Below are 21,109 nucleotides of genomic sequence, written 5' to 3'. Positions count from 1 at the left end.
GCAGCAGGGGCTGGCTTGGCCAGCTGAGCATCTGCTAGCAACCGCCATCCAAGTTATTACAGATACACAGGGAAAAAGGGGCCAAAGGAAGAACCACGTACAGGAGTCAGGAAACCGGGATAAAGTGGGATCAGGGCACATCCAGCTCCCATTTTGATCTGTCTCACCACGTGTACAAGCCTCAGAAAAGACAAAACCTTGACACATCTGTAAATCCACTGTCTGGAACAAGAACACTGCCTTCGGAGATACCTGCCTGTTCATCACTAGCCACCACAATTTTATCTTAGGGTGCACTAAGAGAGTATTTCTGTGCCTGTGAATATTTCTTTTGTAGCTTCACAAAGTGTTAGGCCAAAGGCATTTTCACTTAAATTCTCTGTCTCTAGTGTCTGGAAACAGCTCCTTTAGAAGGCAAGAAGTCTAACTTAATACTATATGCTTTAAAAACAACCCTCTCTACGCGGGGAGTGGGGGGAAGCTTAGAAAGAGCCGGTTTTCACATAGCAACTGCAGACTTCTGCATTGCAAGCTCCTGTGCTATTGTAAGAAGGCTCATCAATAAAAGGAAATAAACGGATCATTTCTATCTATATCAAATCTATTTCAATACAGAGTATTGTGGCAGAGGCAGCAGAGTCCCAGCAATTCAACCCTAAAACATAAAAGGGCAAAGCAGAGCTAAATTGTGCTATGAAATGCAATTTGATTTTGCATAAATCAAGTTTTGCAGCACACTTCTGCCCAGAGCAAGCAGCAGCGCGGTGAGAGGAGACAATTACGTCTCTGTGGGAGCAGTGGCAGCTGGCAGGACCCTGGGAGCCATGGACGAGCTGGTTTCAGACTCAGCAGCCCTGCTCGCCCTGGCTTATGGAGGGTTTGCTCCCCACCATCATAACTTAACAGCTTCTCTGTAAATTTACCAACAGTAGTAATGTCCCTGGGGAGGGCTGAGACACGTCTCCTCCCTTTACAGGGCCAGAAGTCCCCGGTGCAGGCTTTAGCCCGGGGTTTGCTGGGCTGCACAGACGCTCAGAGATCCCTCCCTCCCCGCAGCCTGCCTGGGGGATGCGGGGAGCCCTCCTGTCAGCTGGAGCTCAGCTGCCTGCGCTGGCCCCGGGATCTGCTCCCACTTTGCACCACTGATTTAAGCTGACCTGACAGTCTAAAACATTTCACCATCTTGCGAGGGACTTCTTCCCATACCCCCAACCACCTCGCCAGGTTCAAATCAACTGTTTCTGCTGCTTTCTCACACTGCGCTTGCATCTGATCTAATTTCTCTATTCCCCATAGCTCCCTTCATCATCTGCTAGTTCACTCCTCTGCTGGCAGCATCATGTTTTCGGTCGATCTGCCTTTCCTCTCCTGCTCTCCCTCCTCTGTGCCCTGTTCTCCAGCCAAAGACCAGAGACCCACCGCACGAGGGACACGCGGCCATGCCGAGCACAGGCAGAGACACACAGGCGGGACATGAAGAAAGGAACTGTAATGGCAGCCCAAATGGCTGTGGCTTCTCTTAGTTTGCAATAAATTCTTTTTCAGAAGCCTGTTGGTTGGATTTTAATCCTTTGAGTGTGTACTGTGTTGATTTTTTTGTATGCTGGCAGTTTCTTAATTAAATTGCCATGAAACATGCAGTCATATGATTACACCAACTTTATTATCTGTATTGGCCCTACTTGTAATCTCATCAAAAGAGATAAAGTTATTTTGGCTAGACCCAGTTCTCTAAACCTCATGCAGAATACCAATTACATTGTCCTCCTGAAGCTACGCACTCGAGTCCCTTTCCAGAGCCTGCTTTGCTCAGGAGCCATGCCAAGCTGGGAGGGCTCCGCTCCCTGTGCTGCTCCCCCAGTGCTGCCGTGCCTGGCTCCGCGCTCACCTTCCTCCTAGAAACTTCCTCCACTTTCCAAGTCCCATGAAGGATCAGCAGTGACGATGCAGAGCGCATGGCCAGCTCTTTTCAAGCACTTGCTTGCAAATTACTGGACCTGCTGACTCAAAAAACAACATTCTAGATTTCATAATCGCTGCCTAACAAAGTTCCAAATTTCTACTGGAACAGAGCCACTTTATTCCTCATTCTGTGATATAACAACATCCTCTGCTTTTTTTTTAAATAGAGGACAGAAGTATTTTCAGCAAACGCCTTCCCTTTTTTGCCTCTTCTACCCCCACGACCAGCAAACACTATTGTCGAGATCCCCGTTGTTCGCCGCAGAGACAAACTCCCGGCTGTTATTCCAGACGCTGCTGGGTGCCAATGTCTTTTTTCTCCCTTTGTGATTTTTGCAAAGCGTCATTTATAATTTATGGTCATTTCTATCCACTTCCCCTTTTTCCTCTGTGAGGTAATTTTTTAAAAAGCGTCCGCTCATGCTTGTGACTTTCTGGGCACACAGATACGTGTCCGTAATTCCCAACTGCACACAGCTGAATTTTCACCCCCGTGAAACTGGCTTCTTCAAAGCAGCAGGTAGACATATTACTGGTTTGGACATTGATTTGCTTACACATAAAGGCAATTACTGATGATCTATTCAGCCAAGCAACCACTAGCTCACTTCAGCTTCTCTAAATCTGTGATCATTTCTCCCTGCTCGCCAAGCCGACTCTGAGTGCGGATCCCCTCACCAGGGTCACCAACAGCCTCCCGAGATGTTCTGCATGGCCGGGAGCATTTCACAGGCCCCAGCAGCTTCTCCCAAATCTTGATCACTGCGATTTAAAAAAATGCAAAAACAACACTTCAGAAGCTCCAAGTAAAACAAATCGCAGCGACCTGCTGCACCCAAAGGCAGCGACTCGCAGGGGATAAGGGGCTGCTGCATCTGCAGCTCTGCAGTCGCATGGGGTCGAAGTGTCCAGTCCAAGCCTGACAACTTTAATTATAATCAACATTGTTGTTGCTTCAGTCACCTTCATAAGAGAAAAATCTTACCCACTAGATCCTCCTTTCCAGCGTGAGCTCAGAGCTCCATGGCCGCATGAAACGCGTTTCCTCCAGGAGAGCTCAGAAACACCCTCTCCCGTCCACCTCCCTCCTGCTGCGCTTGACATATTAGAGCTGCAAAGAGCTGGAGAGGGCTCAGGCAGCCAGCCCAGGAGGCCCTTGAGAAAAGGGTTTCTAAACTGCACTTGTTCAAGGGAAAACAAAAGACCACCTTTGTTTTTTTTTTCCCCTTGGTGCAGTCCCCATCACACAGACAAACCAGGTGGATGGCACTGGTACCTGCATGGACGGGCACCACGGGTACCTACAGGGTATCTCCCACGGCGGGAGCACCACCCCCAGCACCCAGCCCTGCCCTCTCACAACTGCCGATCCAGACGGATCCAGGCTCGGCTCTGCAGCTCCTGGCGTGACAGATACCTGCAGACCTCCAGAACAGCAAGGTATGAATTTTCTGTCTCAGGAATCACCGTTTCAGCTATGTGATCTTTAACTTTACCGCTTCCTATATTGATTTGACTGTAGTCAAAGTATCTCTTGTCCTACAACACTGCTGTGTACCCTATGGAGAGGAAAATAACTCTCTTTACAGCCCGTTGCCGGAGCAGCACACAAGCAGCAGGGCTCAGCACCCGGCTTGCAGGATGCCGATGCCCCGCAGACCTGCCTCCCAGCACCCGGGATCACCCGCAGGCTTCTGTTCCTCCCCAAATGCACTGGAAGTCCCTTCTCACTTCACATCCTCGCATTTCTTCTGCAGGTGGATCTTACACCTAGACTAATGCAACCATGAATTTACTTCTCCGGTGGTGTTTAGGGATTTTTTCAAGGCAGTGCACCTCCCTGTGAACGTGCCAAGGGAAGGGGGATGGAGCGAGTGGGGTGGGAACCTCTGAAACGTGCTTCACACAGCAAGCTAAACCCTTGCTGTTTACCTGCAGCCAACTAGTGTCAAGCAGCTGCAGCTCAGGTTTCTCAGCTCAGGCCACTCTGCCGTTGGGTGCCGATGCTTGAGGTGTGGATGACCTTCACTGCTGGTACAGAACTACCATCCTGGTATCAAGTGGGAAACAGAAGAGTTAACACAAACATAATGTTTCCTCCGCACACAAGTCGCCCAGCACCGACTCTGCAGAGCAGCACGCACTGGCAGCATCGCCGTTGCTCCCATTCTATCTTTACGAGTCTGAAACAAATCACTTTTAAAGCGCGTCAGTGCCAGTCACTTCTGAGAGCCCGCTCAGCCCCAGCGCGGCGCGTGGGCGGGTTTTGTCATAACACACGACGATAACTAAAGACTCTGCTTTCAAACACCTGGAACCCAAATCCAAACACAGGGTGTGAGTTTAAAATATTAAAGAAAAGCAAGAGTGAATGCCTGGGACAAACAGGTGCCCTCCTGTGCATCGGGAGCAGAAATGGGCTGCTGCGGGAAAGTGAGAGCTGCCGGGACTTCTGCTGGGGACGGCTTGGCCGGGGCGGGCCCGTCTTGGGTAACAGAGCAACGTTTCATTGCTTTTATTCCACATAGGCTTAATGTGACATCCCTTGTGCCTCTCCGTTACTGCTAACCCCAGGGTCTCATCCCCGGTGCGTTCTACTACTGCTGTGAAAGTACCTTTGAACTTCAGCTATTTTTAGCCAGAAACAGGACTCTGCAGAGAGGTACCTTGGAAGGGAGCTGTGTGATAGGGCTTTATCTGCTCTGCTGTTGCTGCTATTTAGCGATAGATTTTGACACTGGGAGTGCATTAAAAATAATGTTTAGCCATTAATGTTGACAACAGAGTAGTAACATGGAGCCTTGTAAAGTAACATTTAATCTACATTGGTTTGCTGAAGCACACTGTGATCCAGCAGCTAATGCTGCCCTGGTGAGTCTATACTTACTGTAGAAGAGATAAGAGGCAGCACGAGCACCTCACCATAAAACACTGACATCCACGTATCTCCTTCATATACAATGTGTTGCCACATTTACCTCAACATTTTTTAATTGCTGCTGTTAGCACGACATGAACTGGGTACCAAGGCAATCTGCAGAAGGTCTGTGTGCACACACACAAAACAGAACAGCACCTTCATCACCTTTGCAACTGAACCACAAAAAAAAGCTTTCTTTAGCCTGATTTTTTTTCTCCTCAAGCCAAGGTTCTCCTACCAAACACCACCACAACCTGCAGAATAACAGTAACGTTTGAGCAGCCACTAAAAACTATATAGCATGCGTACACCACAGCAGAGCAGATTCTCAGCAGTTGTGGGGAAGGTCACAGAACAACAGGTAGGACATCTCTTCATCCTCTGAAGTATTTACAGGTTACTGTCACCAAAGCAAGCCAAAACTCAGCAGGTAAGTAGCAGCAGCAGCAGAACATACGAGAGCGAGCATTGCTAGCAAATGTTGCATTCCCTTCAATAATACACACCTAACATCAGCAGACTCCCTAATACACGAGAGCCCTGTATAGTCTTTATTCCCAGCTGAAGCATGTCCTTTCTGCTCCTCCATTGTGGAAATGCCTGCAGCATCTCATGCAGGGAGCTGGCACCAGACACAGAATATTCCAGCTCCTTGTGTTCTAGTGCAGCATTTATTTTGTTAAATAGAGTATGTGCTCTTCCACTGCATTAATATTTCAGACACAGGATTGCCTTTCTGAGCACACACATCTTGATCCTTAAGGCGCTAATGTGCCAATAGTAAACAATGTTTATTATTCCTTCAGACAAGCCATCATTTTATGCAGTTTCCCAGAGAAGGACGGCCCAACTGGAAGCAGATTAACCCGAGCACCACTCCAGCCCCGCGCAGACAAGGAGTATTGATGAGGCTGTCGATACCGCTCACCCACACCGCTCCGGAGACAGGGTGAGAAATTCCAAAGAGCACTCAGCTCCAGAGATGAGCCAAAGGGCACGGCACTTTATTTGTTCTCCCCAGCTTCCTCTGCATTTGAATTTTAATACACTTTGCCTCTGCCCTCCCCCTGCCGCTCAGACTCCGCCGCAAGCGTTTAAGCATCATCCCTTCATCTCACAAGGTGAACCAACATTTGCATGACACCTTCCTGGGCTTCTCTTCCTACAGACCTGGTGTATTTCTCAATTTTAAATGAAAAAGCAAAGTACTATCTGATCACCTGAAGCAATAAAGATGACAATGGAGAAAAGCGTTGTAGCAGCTTAAGGAGCAAATGTGGTGATGAATATGCAGCTCAGGGTGGAATCTGAGAGCAACTTTGCATATTTGGTAATTTTCCTGCAGGATTTTCAAGGAGAAGCTTGAAAATAAATGGTAACATCTTCCTAATGGCTGTGAACACTTCTATATAGAGATGAGGACTCAGAGCTAACTAAGAAAGCTTAGCTTTTTAAATTTATGGAGCAGCTCACCAAAATGATTGATACAACCTCTCTCAAAGACAGAGCTGGAAGGAAGTGTCAAATTATGGGTGATCTAGAGAGTATCCAGCAGCAAAGAGGCTTCCCACTCCAGAGGAAGGTGAGATGCAGAAATACAGAAAAGGAAAAACTCGTCTCTGGGGCACAGACTTTCAATCGCATTGCAGCAAGTACAGGACATTTTATTTTTCTTCTCCTCCTGTTTAGCAAGCTCTGTGGCACCGGCCACTTCCCAAACCGCTGGGGCCCTCTGACCCTCTCCGATTCCTCCTACACTCTTCCCCGTGCAGACGGCAGCAGGCGCTACCGAGTGTATTAAGCAGCTGGTAGAGCGGCCACACAACTGCAAGAGCTTCTGATCACAGGGCAGCACCCTCAGTTATTTCTTTGCAATACCTTTGAGGGGTGAATGGCATTGGAATAGTGATGCTTTGTTGATAAAAGTCACAGGAGCCTGATGCCCGATAGAGCTGCTGTAGCACAAGCCGCACGCTCTGAATCCCAGCCCTTTGACAGGCTCTCCCGTCTCCCCGGGCTCTGTGTGAAGGTGCAGACGCTGGGTAGCTGCCTTCTGGTTCTCCCACCCACAGATGTCATTTAAAAACAAAAAAAATCAATCCCTTCATTTCAAAGTTGTGCTTGAAAGACACACACTGTCTGTGCCATCAAAGCAGAGCAAAACGGTCGATGGCTGCGAGACGCTTCCCGTCTCTGCGGCCGGCACAGAAGGTGCCCCAGGAGGAGGGCACCGGCAGACGTGCCCCTCGCTACGCAGCCGACCCTCCCCACCTTCCCCACCACCCACGGCACCAGGAGGAGGTGGCCGAGGAAGGAGCTGCCGTGGCACAGCCCGGGCATCCCCCTGCTCCACGTATGCCGCAGGAGCTGGCTGATGCCAGCAACAAATAAGGAGCATCAGGAAGAGCCTGGTCCCAACCTCGTGCAGATCAAGCGTCCTGTCTGGAAGGGGTCTGCCAGTTGTCCCCACACACCTGACAGTGGGCAAGCGAGCAAGAGAGGAGGCTTGAAATACCCTCCCTTCACCAGCCAGCACCGCACGTTTGGCCACCGCCTGCCTGATGCAGCCAGCAATCGCCTGGAGCGTATGGCATCACTCTGCCCTTTTTTGTGATTCTTTATCTAATCAGTCATCCCGTTTCCTCTCTGTTCCTCCCATGGGGGGAAAGGGAGAGCCAATGCACATGAGGAACGCTTGGCACATCACAGCAGCACAGCGAGCTATTACCTAGCAGGGATTTTTATCAGGCGTCCATATTTGGATGCTTTATTCCAGTAGCAGAAATGGGAAGGGAGTTTTCTGGTACTTCAGGGGACAAGTTAAGATATTCATTTGCTTTAAGAATTAAAATATTCAAACGTACTATCTTTCGGGCATTGACAACAACCAGTAAGATCCGTCTCGTCTCTTACTTACCGCTGCGTGGAAGCTAACCAGTATCTTTAAAGCAACCTCCCGTGACACTCAGCATCACAGTATGCAGAGGCTTGTTAAGGCATTTTCTCATTTGGGCACCTGCAACTTCATCACCAGTCACTATCCCAAGGCCAGGTACTCAGATCAGCTCTGCCCTAAGGTGAATCCTGGATAGGAGAGCAGTACCTGGCAGCAAAGGCGCAGCAGACATATCAGACAAAGCCAGAGACACAGTTGCACAAAACACATAAAATAAGGGCAGTATTTTGCTGTATGTCAAGTTGGAAGCAAAAATATGCTGCAAACACTCTGATTGTTTTGTCATTTTTCCACTACACTTGCTCTTGGAAGTAATACCGCTTAATATTGCGCCACTGACGTAAAATTATTTTTTGTTCCTGGCAAAGTAGTGCAGAAGAAAAGAAGAGTTATTGGTTGATGATTTGGAGAAGGAGACGAGACAGTGATTGGAACTGACAATTCCTGTTTGGCAAGACAAAAACATCCCCCTTTCATACACTGTTTCCCTCTATTTTGTTACAGAGAAATGTCTTATTTTGCATGCACAAAGGAGCCAAGATTTCAGTGCCTGGCACAAAGGCTGCAGATCTTATTCGGCTGCGCTAGAGAGCCAGCAGATAAATTCCCTTCCTCTCTAAGCTCTGGCTCAGTAAGGGTAAGGGCGCTGCTGACCAAAACAAACCATGCCATGGAGGAAGATGCATTACCAGCACAGTCCAGGAGCTTGCAATTGCTGGTTTCCAGTACAGCCTTCTGCAGGTACCTTCGCCAGCTCCGAGTGTGAGGCTCGGTGTGCTCAGCGCACTGCTCAGCTTGCTCCGCACGCCCCTTTACACTGCTCCTTGGCACGGGCAGAGCCCCAAAGCCCCAGCAGCCCCCAGGGCTGCACCAGCACCGAGGTCCACCAGTGCCTGTGGGCAGCTGGGCTGGCCCCAGCCCCGGGTGCTCCCCATCGGCTGGTCCCTCCTTCAGAAAACCAGAGGAAACGAACGCTCAGGAGCACGGGGGAATCCAGGCTGCGCAAGAAGTTTCCCCACGCAGCTCTCCCGACACCAGCGAGCACACCGAGCTGGGTGGAAATGCTGAACTATTTTGATTAAGCTGCATGCACTGCTGCATCTCTATTTTGCAGTGTTTCACTTTTCCCCATAAAGCTCAAGTCAATTCAAAATGAAAAGTTTTGCTCTGTGCAAAAAGTTCATTTACATTGTGTTTTTATTGTGTGCTTTGATATTGACAGTATTTTTTTCAATCAAAAAGCTGAAACAAAGCAGCTTCAGAAGATTAAATGAAAATCTATTTGCAGAAAATGTAGTCTTCTGAAGTTGGTATTTTCCCTATGAAAAGAATCGGTTTTGACCATAGAGTGCTTTTCAAAAGAAAGGAGAAAGGGAAAGGGGGGGGGGAAGAAGGTGTGAAAATTGTGACCAGCTACTTTTTGATGAGGAAGAAACAGTGAATTTTACATTCCTGCTATCAACTAATTGGCTTGCAGCAAGGGCTGGCGGTCTCAGGCAGGATGGAGTTCAGGTACATTCAACACCACAGTTTTGCACAAGAACAGTCACGTTGCGAATCCTGAGGTTATAAAAGTGAATATTCTGACCACAGACTTGATCTGCTCATCTGGCCAGGGAAGAGAAACACCTTACCAGCAGGTGCCTGGCAGAAAGAACAGCCTTCTCCATTCACGGGGCAGATGCTCAGACCAAACTCCTTATGAAACGCTGTCAGAGCAAGAATTATTTGCAAAAATTATTCTCCAATAATTTTCCACAATTAATGTACATGGGGAAATCGCATACTGCTTGTCCGATGTCTGACTAGAAAAAGAGGCCAAGTTCACCTAATTTGTAGTGAGTCACTTGTTATTTGCTTAGGTCTCTCAAAACCCCGTCCAGCTTGCATCGGGAAGGAGTCGGGAGCGCTGCAGAGTGGTTTTCCGTTCACATTTGCAGTCAAAGCACACGGACTCAGGAACCTCCCCCGCAAGGCTCGATGCTGCACCAAGCTGCCGGCAGCCTGAAGGCTTCGTCCATCGGCTGCACGGAGGAAAACACCCGGGACACGGCTCTGCCGTGCCTGGCATGGGCATGCCTGTCACCCAGCACCACCTTCCCCGTAAAGCCTCGGGGCAGACTTTCAGCCCTCTCACTGCGTGTTTCGTGGGACTGGGGTGCAAGGACAGTGTGTGTTACGCTCCAGAGCGGTGACCAGAACAGACGCTCCAAAGCGCCGAGCCTCCCTGCCGGGAGCGGAGGCTGCTGCGGGGACGTGGCAAAGCGCGGCACAGCTGCAGGGCAGAGGCACCTTCAGCCTGCGGGGCCACCAGAGGAGACCCCCGGCCGGGGCTGGGCCGGTCCCCCCGCCCGGCTCGCTCTCTCCATCCCTCTGCTTTGTGTTACACAACCCAGCAGGCAAGGTTAGGTAATGACATTATTGTGCCGAACGTCTACAGCGTCTGCTGGGATTTCACAGGGGATGACAAATGAGCACAACACCTCGCACTAGAAACATACAACAGAAAACTGTGTTGTTTTCCACATTTCAGAAACATCTGCTATGAATTAATGATTCAGCTCATACCTACAATTACAGGCGCAGAAGAAAAGAGATTGGCTGAGCACCCCATTGCTCACCAGTCGCTACTCCTGTTTCTGCGGCAATGCTTCTGCCTCCTGTAGACAAAATTTGGCATCCGCATTGCCCATTATCAAGATCTGGAAGGTTTCCCTAAAACTGCAGCCTTAGGCTTCACAGTGGCTGCCAGGGATCTCTGCTGCACACCAAGGGCAGCCAGAGGAGCGTTTACAGGAGATGTCTTAAGAAATTCACCAAAACAGACATGTAAAGTGCCTCACAAGTAAATGTGCATTATTGTTCGCATTGTTTATTAATGCAGCACAGCATCCTTGGATACTGTACATTGGTTAAGCTTCTCGTATGTCTCCACTGGCCACACTGAGACAAGTGTCTCCCCCGTATATCCATTGCTAAACACTTGAATCAGAGCAAAAGTTCGGGGAAACTTCATCTTCCAGGCCTCTTAGCACAGATTCTGATTTTGTTGAAATACTGCAGACACTGACAGTCTCTGTGCATCCAAAAGCAGGGGCAAAACGCAGCTAAGCCACACAGCCCCCGTGAGCGCAGAAGTCCTTCATCCCCAGGCTCCCCACACACATCACTTCTTCTCCTGGAGTCCTCCAGGAGAGACTGGACCGTATCACACATCCTTCCTCCGCACATCGCCGGCCGCACAGCCAGGCATCACCAGGGGAGGACGGTCCTCTGCTCCCTGCACAATTAATACCACGCAAAGGGTGACTGACTGCGCTCTAATCCCTTGTGCACAACCATCGCACAAAGTGATCCTGCACCCTCCTCTTCATCTGAACATGAATGAGAAAATTTCTGTTCTCCTGTCGGGTTAACGCCGAGACAGCCCCTCACCTCGACGAGGGTTTATGCCACGCTGCTGCAGAACTGCTCGGTACACGTTTCCCACGCCCCAGGGAGCGGGTGCTGAGACACGGACAGGCAGTGGGTTTCCTTTCTTGAAGGATTTCACAGCAGTATATTCCTCAGTAATTTCCTCCCTTGTTTAATAGGAATTTATTTAATTTTGTTTTGAAGATACGCAGTGCTGTTAATTGCTGTTCTAACATGTCTCTAATAATATATCCTTTCTAATTGTTTATTGCTTGCCTACCTCTTAAGTGCTTAAATACATTCACAAATACTAATCTATTCTCTGCACAACCAGTGATTCCTACTCAGCAAAGCATAGTGCAGCACATTTAATATAAAAACTTGAGTTCGTTTTGCTGAACTCTTAACTGATCTCCTTGCTAACTACGTTTCTTTGAAAACTAGCTTTCAGTCATGTTCAAATTGCAGCCTGACTTTGCAAATTTAGACAGAAGAAAAAAACAGACACGCAGCAGACAACGTTGCAGTGACATCATGTACAGAATAAGACGCCACCAGTAAAAATAGTCTTTTGAATCTTGAGTTTTCAGAGAGGAACTTTAAATGCTGGTGTAGCTACTTGCTGGCAATACAGTAGCTGATGCCACCCTGTAAACCACGCAGCTGGAAGAGGCAGCAACGGAGGAGTTACAAACCAACAGAGTTACCAAAGAGCATCCTACCTCATAATGGGCCACGCGCTGGGACTCGGATATTAGCTGAGCGCTGCACACTTTGCAGTAACTTTCAGTGAATAATTCCTGGTCGATGTCAGACGATTTCATCTGTTCACGACAGAGAGAAGAGACAACAAGCAGAATCAGTTACAAAAGGCAGGCAGAACAGGACATGTTTGATGAGGGTCCCTACAGAGACATGGGCAAAGCAATGCTTGAGTCGAGCGGTGCTTGTCACCACGAGGGAACGAAACCAGCCTTACACAGGTGCAAATGTGAAACATGGACGGTCCCCACCACATCCCCAACATCTACAATTCAGGGTCCCCGGGTTTATGCACAACCAGCCTGCGCCGAGCGTTCGGTCCTCGCCCTACAACAGCTCCCGGGCACTGCTGGAGACCAGCGGCGTTTCCCCTGGCCCCACATCCCCGCCTGCCGGCAAGGGCAGCCGGACACACGCCTGCACCCAAGGAGCACCCGACCCGCTGAACACCCTCGGCCACAGACACGGCACAGATTCCTGTGCTGCTCTGCAATTATATTTCACGTGTGAGCTACAGTTGTAAATGGCTGTTCTTCTCCATTACCTTTCACATCTAGAAATACCACGTACATAACCAGCTATAGCATATATCACTCATGGCTCGAAACACGCTTAACCGTTTGTTATACAATACAGAAGAGCTGATAAAGAGTTTTCTATAAAACGCAAACATCATTACAACCTGGAGTAAGGTGTTTCTAAGCTGGAAGGGTGCTCTGCTATATTTCTCAATTTAGACATGGAAGGAAATTGCTTGGGTGATTTACTGGGCTGTGCTGTTCTCAAGCAGCTGTTTAAATATTTGTGCGTTCCCCACAACTTCCAACGAGGGCACTTGCGCTTACAAAAAACAGCTCGCTGAATGATCCAGTTCACAGGAATACTTTAGTTCTCTGTTCACATCTTCCTGGTTATGCAAGCAATTACAGGTATCCAACTCTGAACTGATAACCAAGGTGCGTATCAGGAAGGTTGAGGCTTATAAAAGACTGAACCCAGGCAGAGCCAGAAAACACCAGAAGTAGCTTCACAGACAGGGTATTTAAAAACAAAAAACCCCAGTGCAATTCAAGAGGGAAAATAGAGGCCGATGCCTTCTGACTAATGACAAGATAAAGTCTATTAATTCACAAGCAGAACAAACCTGGGCACAATTAAGACTGATAATACAGTTTTTAGAGAGTTTATTCCACTGATTGGGAAGAAAAACAACATGGAAATGAACAAGTTACGGGATCTCATTAGCAGAAAAACAATCAGGTGGAGAAAGACCTGTCATTGCTGGGCTGTGCAGCAGGGCTCGGGGCAGCACTCGCTCTGCCTCGCGGCTGGGGAGGTCCCAGACCCCGCTGGACGCTGTCCTGGGCTGACGGTGCCCGTTCCCTTGGGCTCGGGGAATGAGGCTTTCTGTGCACGTCTGCCTGCCAGCCCGCAGCAAGAGCTGCTGAGCTGGAGGTGGTTGCACCGAACCCCCAAACGTATTGCAGTCTCACGATTATTAAGATCCCTGCACATTTTATGAAAACAAGCAGCTGAGTCGACACCAGAGGCTCCCAGCCTGGAGAGACCGACTTGCCCTCAGCTCCAGGAAAAGGTTTATTCGGGTGTTCATGGTCTACCAGACAAAAGCTACAAATCTTGGAGCTCCTCTGCTGGTGCCCTCGCTCTCTGATTCTGCAAAGACACTTGCTTGTTTTCTCTTGGTATCTGCCTAGGTTTAATCGTCATTTACTCCGTCTAGAGAAATGCTGCATTGAGAAACTTTCAAAGACACCAAAAGACCCTTTTAGGACTACAAGAAGTGTTGCAAAATTGCATCAAAGGCAAAACAAAGCGGAGGGAAGAAATCTCACTTAAATACAACAGATTGACACAAGGCAAACCAAAGAATCTCATTAAACCTCAATCCAGCAACCAAGACAGAGGCAGGTAATATCGCCTTCATTTGCATGCAGTTTGCAATGCTCACAGTATAAACTCTCATTGCAAAAATCAGAGTAAATCAAAAGCTGCTCAGTATTAGCTTAGCCCTTCATGCTCTGATAACAGATCTCAAGTCTATTCTGCCTCTAACATATGTGCATACGAATGGAGTTGTCTGTCCCCCCTTTACAGCAGCAGGGGCTAAACAGGCTTATCCAGGAACCGGATTTAATGTCTTTTCTCTAAGCAGTAACTTCTGATACAGGTATAGGATTTGTTAGCCTCAATATTGCCTGTTAGGTTTTATATGCCATTGTTACTACACAAGGATGTAATGCATCGCAACAGGTGAGTACAGTTATTATGCTGACAATGTGAATGTTATACAGCATGATTCATGTATAACTATTCAAGTTACCTAATAAAGTCTCTCTGGAATGGCAGACCCTCAAGTAATGAACGCATCAAGAGCACAGTTACAGACTACAGGAGCATCCCCAGTGTGCTGTCCCTGCAGGTGACTAGAGCACTGGCGGGTCCCACCCTGCTGTACAAGGCCACGGAAAGCAGAGTTTTAACGAACAGTAAGTCCTCACCGCAACGCAGCTCGTCCCCGTCAGCCGCAGCACCCAAGCCCTGCCGCTGCCCCGCTCAGGGCAGCCACGGGCCCTTGGCAGCTCTCGGCCAGCACTGGCACCTGGCAATGACTCTGCTCTGACTCGGGAGCACAAGTGGCACTCACCGAAACGCCAGCACCCGCAGGGTCCCACCAAGGGATGACTCAGTCCCTCGCTCGCTTCGGCTCAGGCTCTTCTTTACTGCAACTGCCTTCTCCTACCACCGCACACAGTCTGACCCAATCCACACGGGACCAGCGTTCAGCCACGCATGCCCGGTGCCCCCAGCACATCTCCCAAAGGAAGAACTGTCTCCTGCCACGTCCCTTCCCTTACCTCCACAGCAAACCCCGTAGTCATGGCTTGGGGCAACAGCTGCTTCGCTCCCATTCTCCTGCCCCGCTCTCAGAACCGGGTGCATCCTCCCCACCGGCGGGACCGTGCTGCTCTGGCCAGCCGTCACTTGAGCATCTCAGCAAGGAGCAGCTCTTGGCTGCCTTCGCCCCACTCTCTGCAGCAGGACAGCCAGGCACCAGGTTGCTTTGACCTCCTCAAGCAGCTCATCAGGTCCCACCGTTGTCTCTGAGTTGCCGCACTCTCATTGAGCCGCTGGCGGAAGGACCAGGCGACCCTCTTCGCCCTCGGTGCTGTTCAGGGACCAGGTCTTTTCTGCTTGGCTTCAAGCACTGGATGCACAAGTGAGCAGCAATGCCGCAGATCATGGTTCCCTGAAGGCTTTCCACGTCCCTGTGAAGCGCAGCAAGCGCAGGATCGCTAAAGCTTGCAGGACAGCAGAGTGCCCTTGTCAGAGAGCTGAAACATAACTGAGCGTCCTCTTCATGCTTAGGACCCTGGCAGAGGGTTTCACTGCTTGTTTTTGAATGCATTGCTTTTTAACAGTGATGAAAAGGACAGCAAGGCAGAGGAGTGAGGGATGGGGATTAGGCAGAACAGGAGAATAAATGGAAGCAAAGCCTCCTTCATGTTTTTTCATTAATATATTAGGCTAAACTGTAGAGAGGATTCAAGTATATGTAAGTTTGGCTACTTAAAATAATTAGAAAGCTCTGGTAACAATCACTGCTTTGGGCAAAATTTATTATGAAAGGTTTGACAAAAATAACAGATTCGCCTTAGCCAGGAAGATTTCCACACAGGCAATCCACTATCAGCACCCGTTTATACAAATCACCCTTGCAAAGCTGCCACTAAAACCTAGACAGCCTGAGAATAAGTTTAAACTCGAGTACCAGCTATTGACTTGAGAAAACAGACTTTTACCTGTCCCACATAAATGCAATAGAAGAGCAAAAGTCTCTTCCCCTTCTCAGTAGCCTCCTAATTGTCTCTCTGCTGCTGGAGAGCCCCCATACAGCCTTACTTCCCAGGGACCTTCCTGAGGACTGACACTTTAAACTTGGCTGGTGCAGCCTGCTGGCTCTGAATAAAGCTTTTACGTTTGGTGGCTGTTAGCTGGTTCCTTTGCTTTTCTTAAAATGTATTTTTTTCTGTACTCTTCTATTTTCCTTTCTCAGATGCTAGAGCAGTACATCAAAAGGATGTCAAGGTAATATAAGCGAAATGAACGCATGAACATGCATCTCTCGACGCCATGTGTTTTAAAGCAGGCTCTCTCACTGCCACGGTCCCCAGGGTGCCACTGGCTGGTCTTGCATGCAGACCATAGGAAAGGTCCAGGGCTGATATTTCCCTGGGTATCTGTGCAGAGACCCTGTTACAATGCAAGAACAAAACGAGGACCTGTCTGCTTCCTACAACGGGACTGGTACAGAGATGCTGTACCAGCAGCGAGGCAACCGCAGGTGGCCGGCTGACGGCATCTGTGCATAACTGCAAGGGCTCCGCTCTGCAGCAAGACGCAGACTCTAGACATGAAGCCCTGGGAAAAAGAAAACAGCTTTGTTGTGTGGGTACCTGACCTAAAAACAGTGCCTCCTCCTGCTCCAGAAAAGCTCCCTTTTCCCCCCCTCTTTTTGTCTTGTCTCAGATACACTCTACATTATCGTTTTGTGGGTCAATCCTAGCAGTGATTTATTAACTTCTTCCGCCTGCAAGTGTCATAAAGGGAGTTCATAAGCAATTAATATTTATATATTTCTAATTACTTAATTCCACTCTGACTCTCCCTGCCTACAAGTGCCTAACAGCTCCTAGAACTGACCAGCCTTTGGCTGACCCTCACTACGCAGCCCGTCTTTGTCAAAAAGCAGAATGGAAAGGAGGGGTTTTCTCCACCACCAGCCATCAGCCTTCAGCGTGTCCGTGGCTGTAAAGCACCGCGCGCCTCCAGGACACTCGAGAAGAACCGCAGATGCTGAGCAAGGAGGGACATGTTCCCTGCACGCTCTCAGAGGCTTTTCTTGCTGAGAGTTGAAGAATTACTGTGCGATTCGCAGCCTTGCCAGCTGGACTCAAACCATTCAGCTGAGCAGAAGCACTCGGTCTGCACACCAAGGTCTAAATATCTAAAACTCTTGGTCTCCTCCTCCTCAGGTGGGGACATGAACAGCGGGGCCTCCACCACAAACACTGATCACTTTGTCTCCTTTCAGTGGGGTTTATTATTGCCTCTTGTGGTGGGACTCAAGTGTTGAGGCCCCCGTCCCTGCTTCAGATCAGTAACCTCTGCACATGTCAGCTCAGCATCTCCAGGAATGGCAAACTGTGTCAGAAGAGACTTCATTTTAAATACCTTGTGCCATATGGCTATGATTCTTCTCAGCAGTTTCAGTGACTATAACAGCTTAATGAAAATCAATTTGATGGGGCTGACTCCAGTTTTTGGCAACTGCTAGAAAGATGCTAACTAAGTTGCATTAAATTTTAGAGGACAGCAATCCACATATTGACATCAGAGACATATTCAAAGCCAAATTCCTTTTTAAGGATATGCTTTGCACCAGCTGAATCCCACCGGACACAGACACGTGCCGAATGTGTACCTGTCACAAAGGAGAGCAGTGGAAGTGCACCTGCAATAAATGCTTTTGCAACCCAGACCCAGCCAGGGCAGTAAAGCTGCTCCAGGACCTCAGTTCGGTCTAGAGCACCAGCTGGATGCGTGCGAGCTGCAGCAGCCCTTTGCTGTTGCGACAGCCCTCGGGGTCCTCACTTACAATGCAGGAGCAAAAGCACAATCTGCAGTCGCTGCTAGCAAATACTTCCCATCATGTTTCTGATAAATACTGTTGTAATCTCCTTCCCAGCAATCTTCCCTCAGCAAGCCACTTCTATTTTTATTGTTGTATACTCCCTGTTATCAAGTTCATCACTCCCTTTTTTTGAGCAATGAGCTCAGTGAATAGGAAAAGATTCTTTTAATAACGGGAAATTCACGACTGGTAGCAAAAGTTCCAGAGTACGTGACAAACATGAACAAGACAGTTTTTCTATTTCCAAGTTTTGCCTTTTATATCACTTCACAGACTAACCTTAGTATTGTTCACTGTCAATTATTTCTGTATTCAACAATAAGCAGAAAGCCATGAAAACCCTGAGAAGCTGCAGACGACCTCATGTCATTTCAGGGTAGGGAGTTTGAAAATGCAGTACCATCCCTCATTTAACCAGCCTGTTGTCAGAAGCAGACGGCTTGCAGCTTTTCCAAACACTCCTCCTGCGCTGCTTGCAAGCGCCCGCGCCGGCAGATCCCACGGCACTTAGAGCAACAGCTCAGGAGGGGACGTGTTAAATGGAGACAGCAAATGAAGGATCTAAATCTGAGATCAGAGCCAAGTCCCTGGGTAACCATCGTCTAAACTTTACAACACATGCCTCAGGTACAAGGATAAAAGTTACAGGCAGACATCCCAGAAGTTGCTGACTCGGCTACTGCGACCGCAGACCCGCAAACCCAACCTCCTCCTCACCCAGCCAAGGCCCCGCAGACCCAGAGGACTCGGAGCAGAAGGTGGCAATGACCTGTGCAACACATCCAAACGTGAGCAGGAGAGGCGAGCCCGTCTGCCCCGCTTTGGGCACTGCATCACTGCGCTCCGCCGAAAGCACCGGCGCCTGCGGGGAGGAAACTGCTTCCCGCCGTCCCCGCTGGCCGTGCCTCCCACTGGTTGCTTCCAGCAACGTTTCTGCCTTTCTGACTGAACTTTTTAAACATTTTTTTAAAATCACTGCTTCTCAGTGCCAAATTTCCCCCCCAGCCCACCCCCAAACACTGCTATCAGGTTTAGGGGAGCATCCCCCAAGCTACCCTCTGTGCCGGGCTGCTCTCCCCGAGACAGCTCGGACCCACTTCCCTGCCTGCAACGACACTGGGGCAAATTCACTCCCACGTGTGCGTGGGCCCAGAGCAGCCACACCGAGATCATCAGCTGATACAAGAAAACTGCTTTTGCACCATCATTTAACCAGCAGGTATCTGAGACCTTGGGGCGCATCAGCCCCTCGGCCTGGCCCACCCGTGGTGTTGGACACACGCCAGCGTGCTTCGCCCTGCGCCGGGGCTGCCCCGTGCAGGGGGTTCGAACGCCTTGTCCGGAGCCTTGCCACCGAGCTGCTCGTTCGATCACCTGCTTGTTGCGATGCACCAGGAATTTCTGCACAGGTTCATTTTTCCTATTGTACAGTCAAGGACAAGGAGCGCTCTATGACAAAGCACTGAATTCAGCAACTTGGTTTCTTCCAGTCAAGAGGAAAGAAAAAAAAATTGTGGTCCCTTATCCAGTTTACTCTCAGGGGCCTTAATCACCTTTCCCAGAATTAACAGCTTCCGAAACCTCCGTATTGGAGCACTAGAGAAGTGGCAACTGAGCATGTGCATGAATGCCAAATGCAAACAAGCCAAAAATCAAATGTCCTGATTTTCATGTTACAAATTATTTGTGGCTTTTGCTGCTGTCACTCTCCCATGCATTAACATCCCGTGTAACACTTCCTGTTTTCTTCTGTTGTTTAATTTGTCTTGCAAGAAAAAAAGTCTTTACTAATAATTAATGTGCTTTTAGCAACTCTGTCACTGCGCTTACAACAAGGCATCTGAAGAAATGCAAAATACTGCCTTTTCAAGTGCCTTATTTCCCAGCACTATCAGCATGATGGATGACTGAGCCTGTTCCACGAGTGCAATTCCCCTTCTTTTATCGCCTTGAGAAAGGAATGCTCTGGGTGCTGGAGACCACAACAGCCTCCCAGCACAGAGAGCCCCGCCGGCTACCAAGAGAAAAGGGCAGGGGATGGGGCAGCTCCTCAGAGCAGCACTGCACTGCCGGCTTTCCCCAGGGAAGAACATCAAGCAGCAGACAGGACGGGATGCCCCGTCCCACAGTGACGACGGGACCCCGTGCAGCCCACCCTGAGCCTGGTGCAAGAGGCTGAATTCGCAGCCACGGGTTCTGCGGCCTCCGCCTGTACCAGCACCTGAATTTGCTTGCTCTCCCTCTGCAGCCCCAGCAGAGGTGGGACAGGGCCCTCGCCAGTGAGCCATGTAACAGAGCCCGCATGATCCTGCATCCCGGACATGATGGCAGCAGTGTCCCTGCCCACAAAGGGATCGCTACGAGCCACATCTTCAGAGGATCTGTGTGCTATTTGCAGTTTTTCCTGTTCTCCTGCCAAACCAGAGATGCTCTGTGTCCCTCCAGCTGTGCTGCACATCTGCCGTCTCTGCCACGCTTCGCCTTCCCTGCAATTCTTGTTTGGTTTGGGGTTTATCTGCCATCTCCCTACTCCCTCCATTCCTGAAATCCTCTCCAGAGTCAATTTGCTTCACTTCTGCATTCAACCTTTGATGCATTTTGACACACTTTATTGGAGCCTGGAAAATCAGAACAAGATTGTGTGTGGCATGAGCTGGGGAGCAGGCGAGATCCTGCACGTGTCTGCTGCATGTGTCAAAACACAGAGGAGAGGCTGCGGAGAGCAACACAGAGGAGACGGAGCCTCAGTGCAGATGAGTCTCAACCTGAGCACCCCAAACGCCCAACTTCACACAACTTCCCCCAGCGTAAGCAGCCAAATTGCTGCTTTGCTGGGACCTACTTCTTGATGTTTGCCAGGACTAAGAAAGGGGCACTCAGACAGCAACGGTGTCCTCTCAATGGGTGGAGGTGATGTTTTTGAAAGGAGCCTCGCAGCTCCCACGCCGTGGAGGGGAGAGCGCCCACGTTGGTGCTCATTCCCCCGCGCTGGGAGAGCGCTGCCCTGCTCCACGCAAGGGGTGAGAAATGCCCCACGGGACCACGAGAACAGGCACACAGAAAGAGGGACCGGTTGCATGCTCCTCTGCGTGGGATTCAGCCACGGGAGCAGGATCTCGCCAGGGGTGTCTCGCTGAATTCCCCCGAGACTCGAGAGCGGGGAGATGTTCCCACCTCCTCACAGGCGTCACCGAGGTACCGTTTATAAATAGCAGAACCAAGCAAGAAAAAAACCTGATGAACGTGTCAGGAAAAACAGTGCCCTCTGCCAGAGGGAAGCCACGAGGGGCGGATGATGCCTTCCAGGCAGAAAAGCAGCAAGGCCAAGGCTCCTGGTGCATGGGGTGCTCTGCATCCCCTAACCAGCACCACGCCACACAGC

General features: G+C 49.6%; 1 protein-coding gene across 2 annotated transcripts in view; it reads right to left on the bottom strand.

The window, feature by feature from the left end:
- The window catches only part of ZMAT4 (zinc finger matrin-type 4), a 113,163-nt gene that overhangs the window by 38,595 nt on the left and 53,459 nt on the right, over nucleotides 1-21,109 (bottom strand). For both annotated transcript variants that reach the window (XM_050910211.1, XM_050910210.1), the window contains exon 2: nucleotides 11,975-12,076. In XM_050910211.1, coding sequence (XP_050766168.1) covers nucleotides 11,975-12,076 — 102 coding nt within the window. The remainder of the gene's footprint in view (nucleotides 1-11,974; nucleotides 12,077-21,109) is intronic.

Source organism: Gymnogyps californianus, chromosome 23, assembly GCF_018139145.2.
Source record: "Gymnogyps californianus isolate 813 chromosome 23, ASM1813914v2, whole genome shotgun sequence".
In the NCBI taxonomy this organism is placed as follows: domain Eukaryota; kingdom Metazoa; phylum Chordata; class Aves; order Accipitriformes; family Cathartidae; genus Gymnogyps; species Gymnogyps californianus.
The sequence above is the reverse complement of the archived record's forward strand: the minus strand, read 5'-3'. Positions and strand labels throughout refer to the sequence as shown.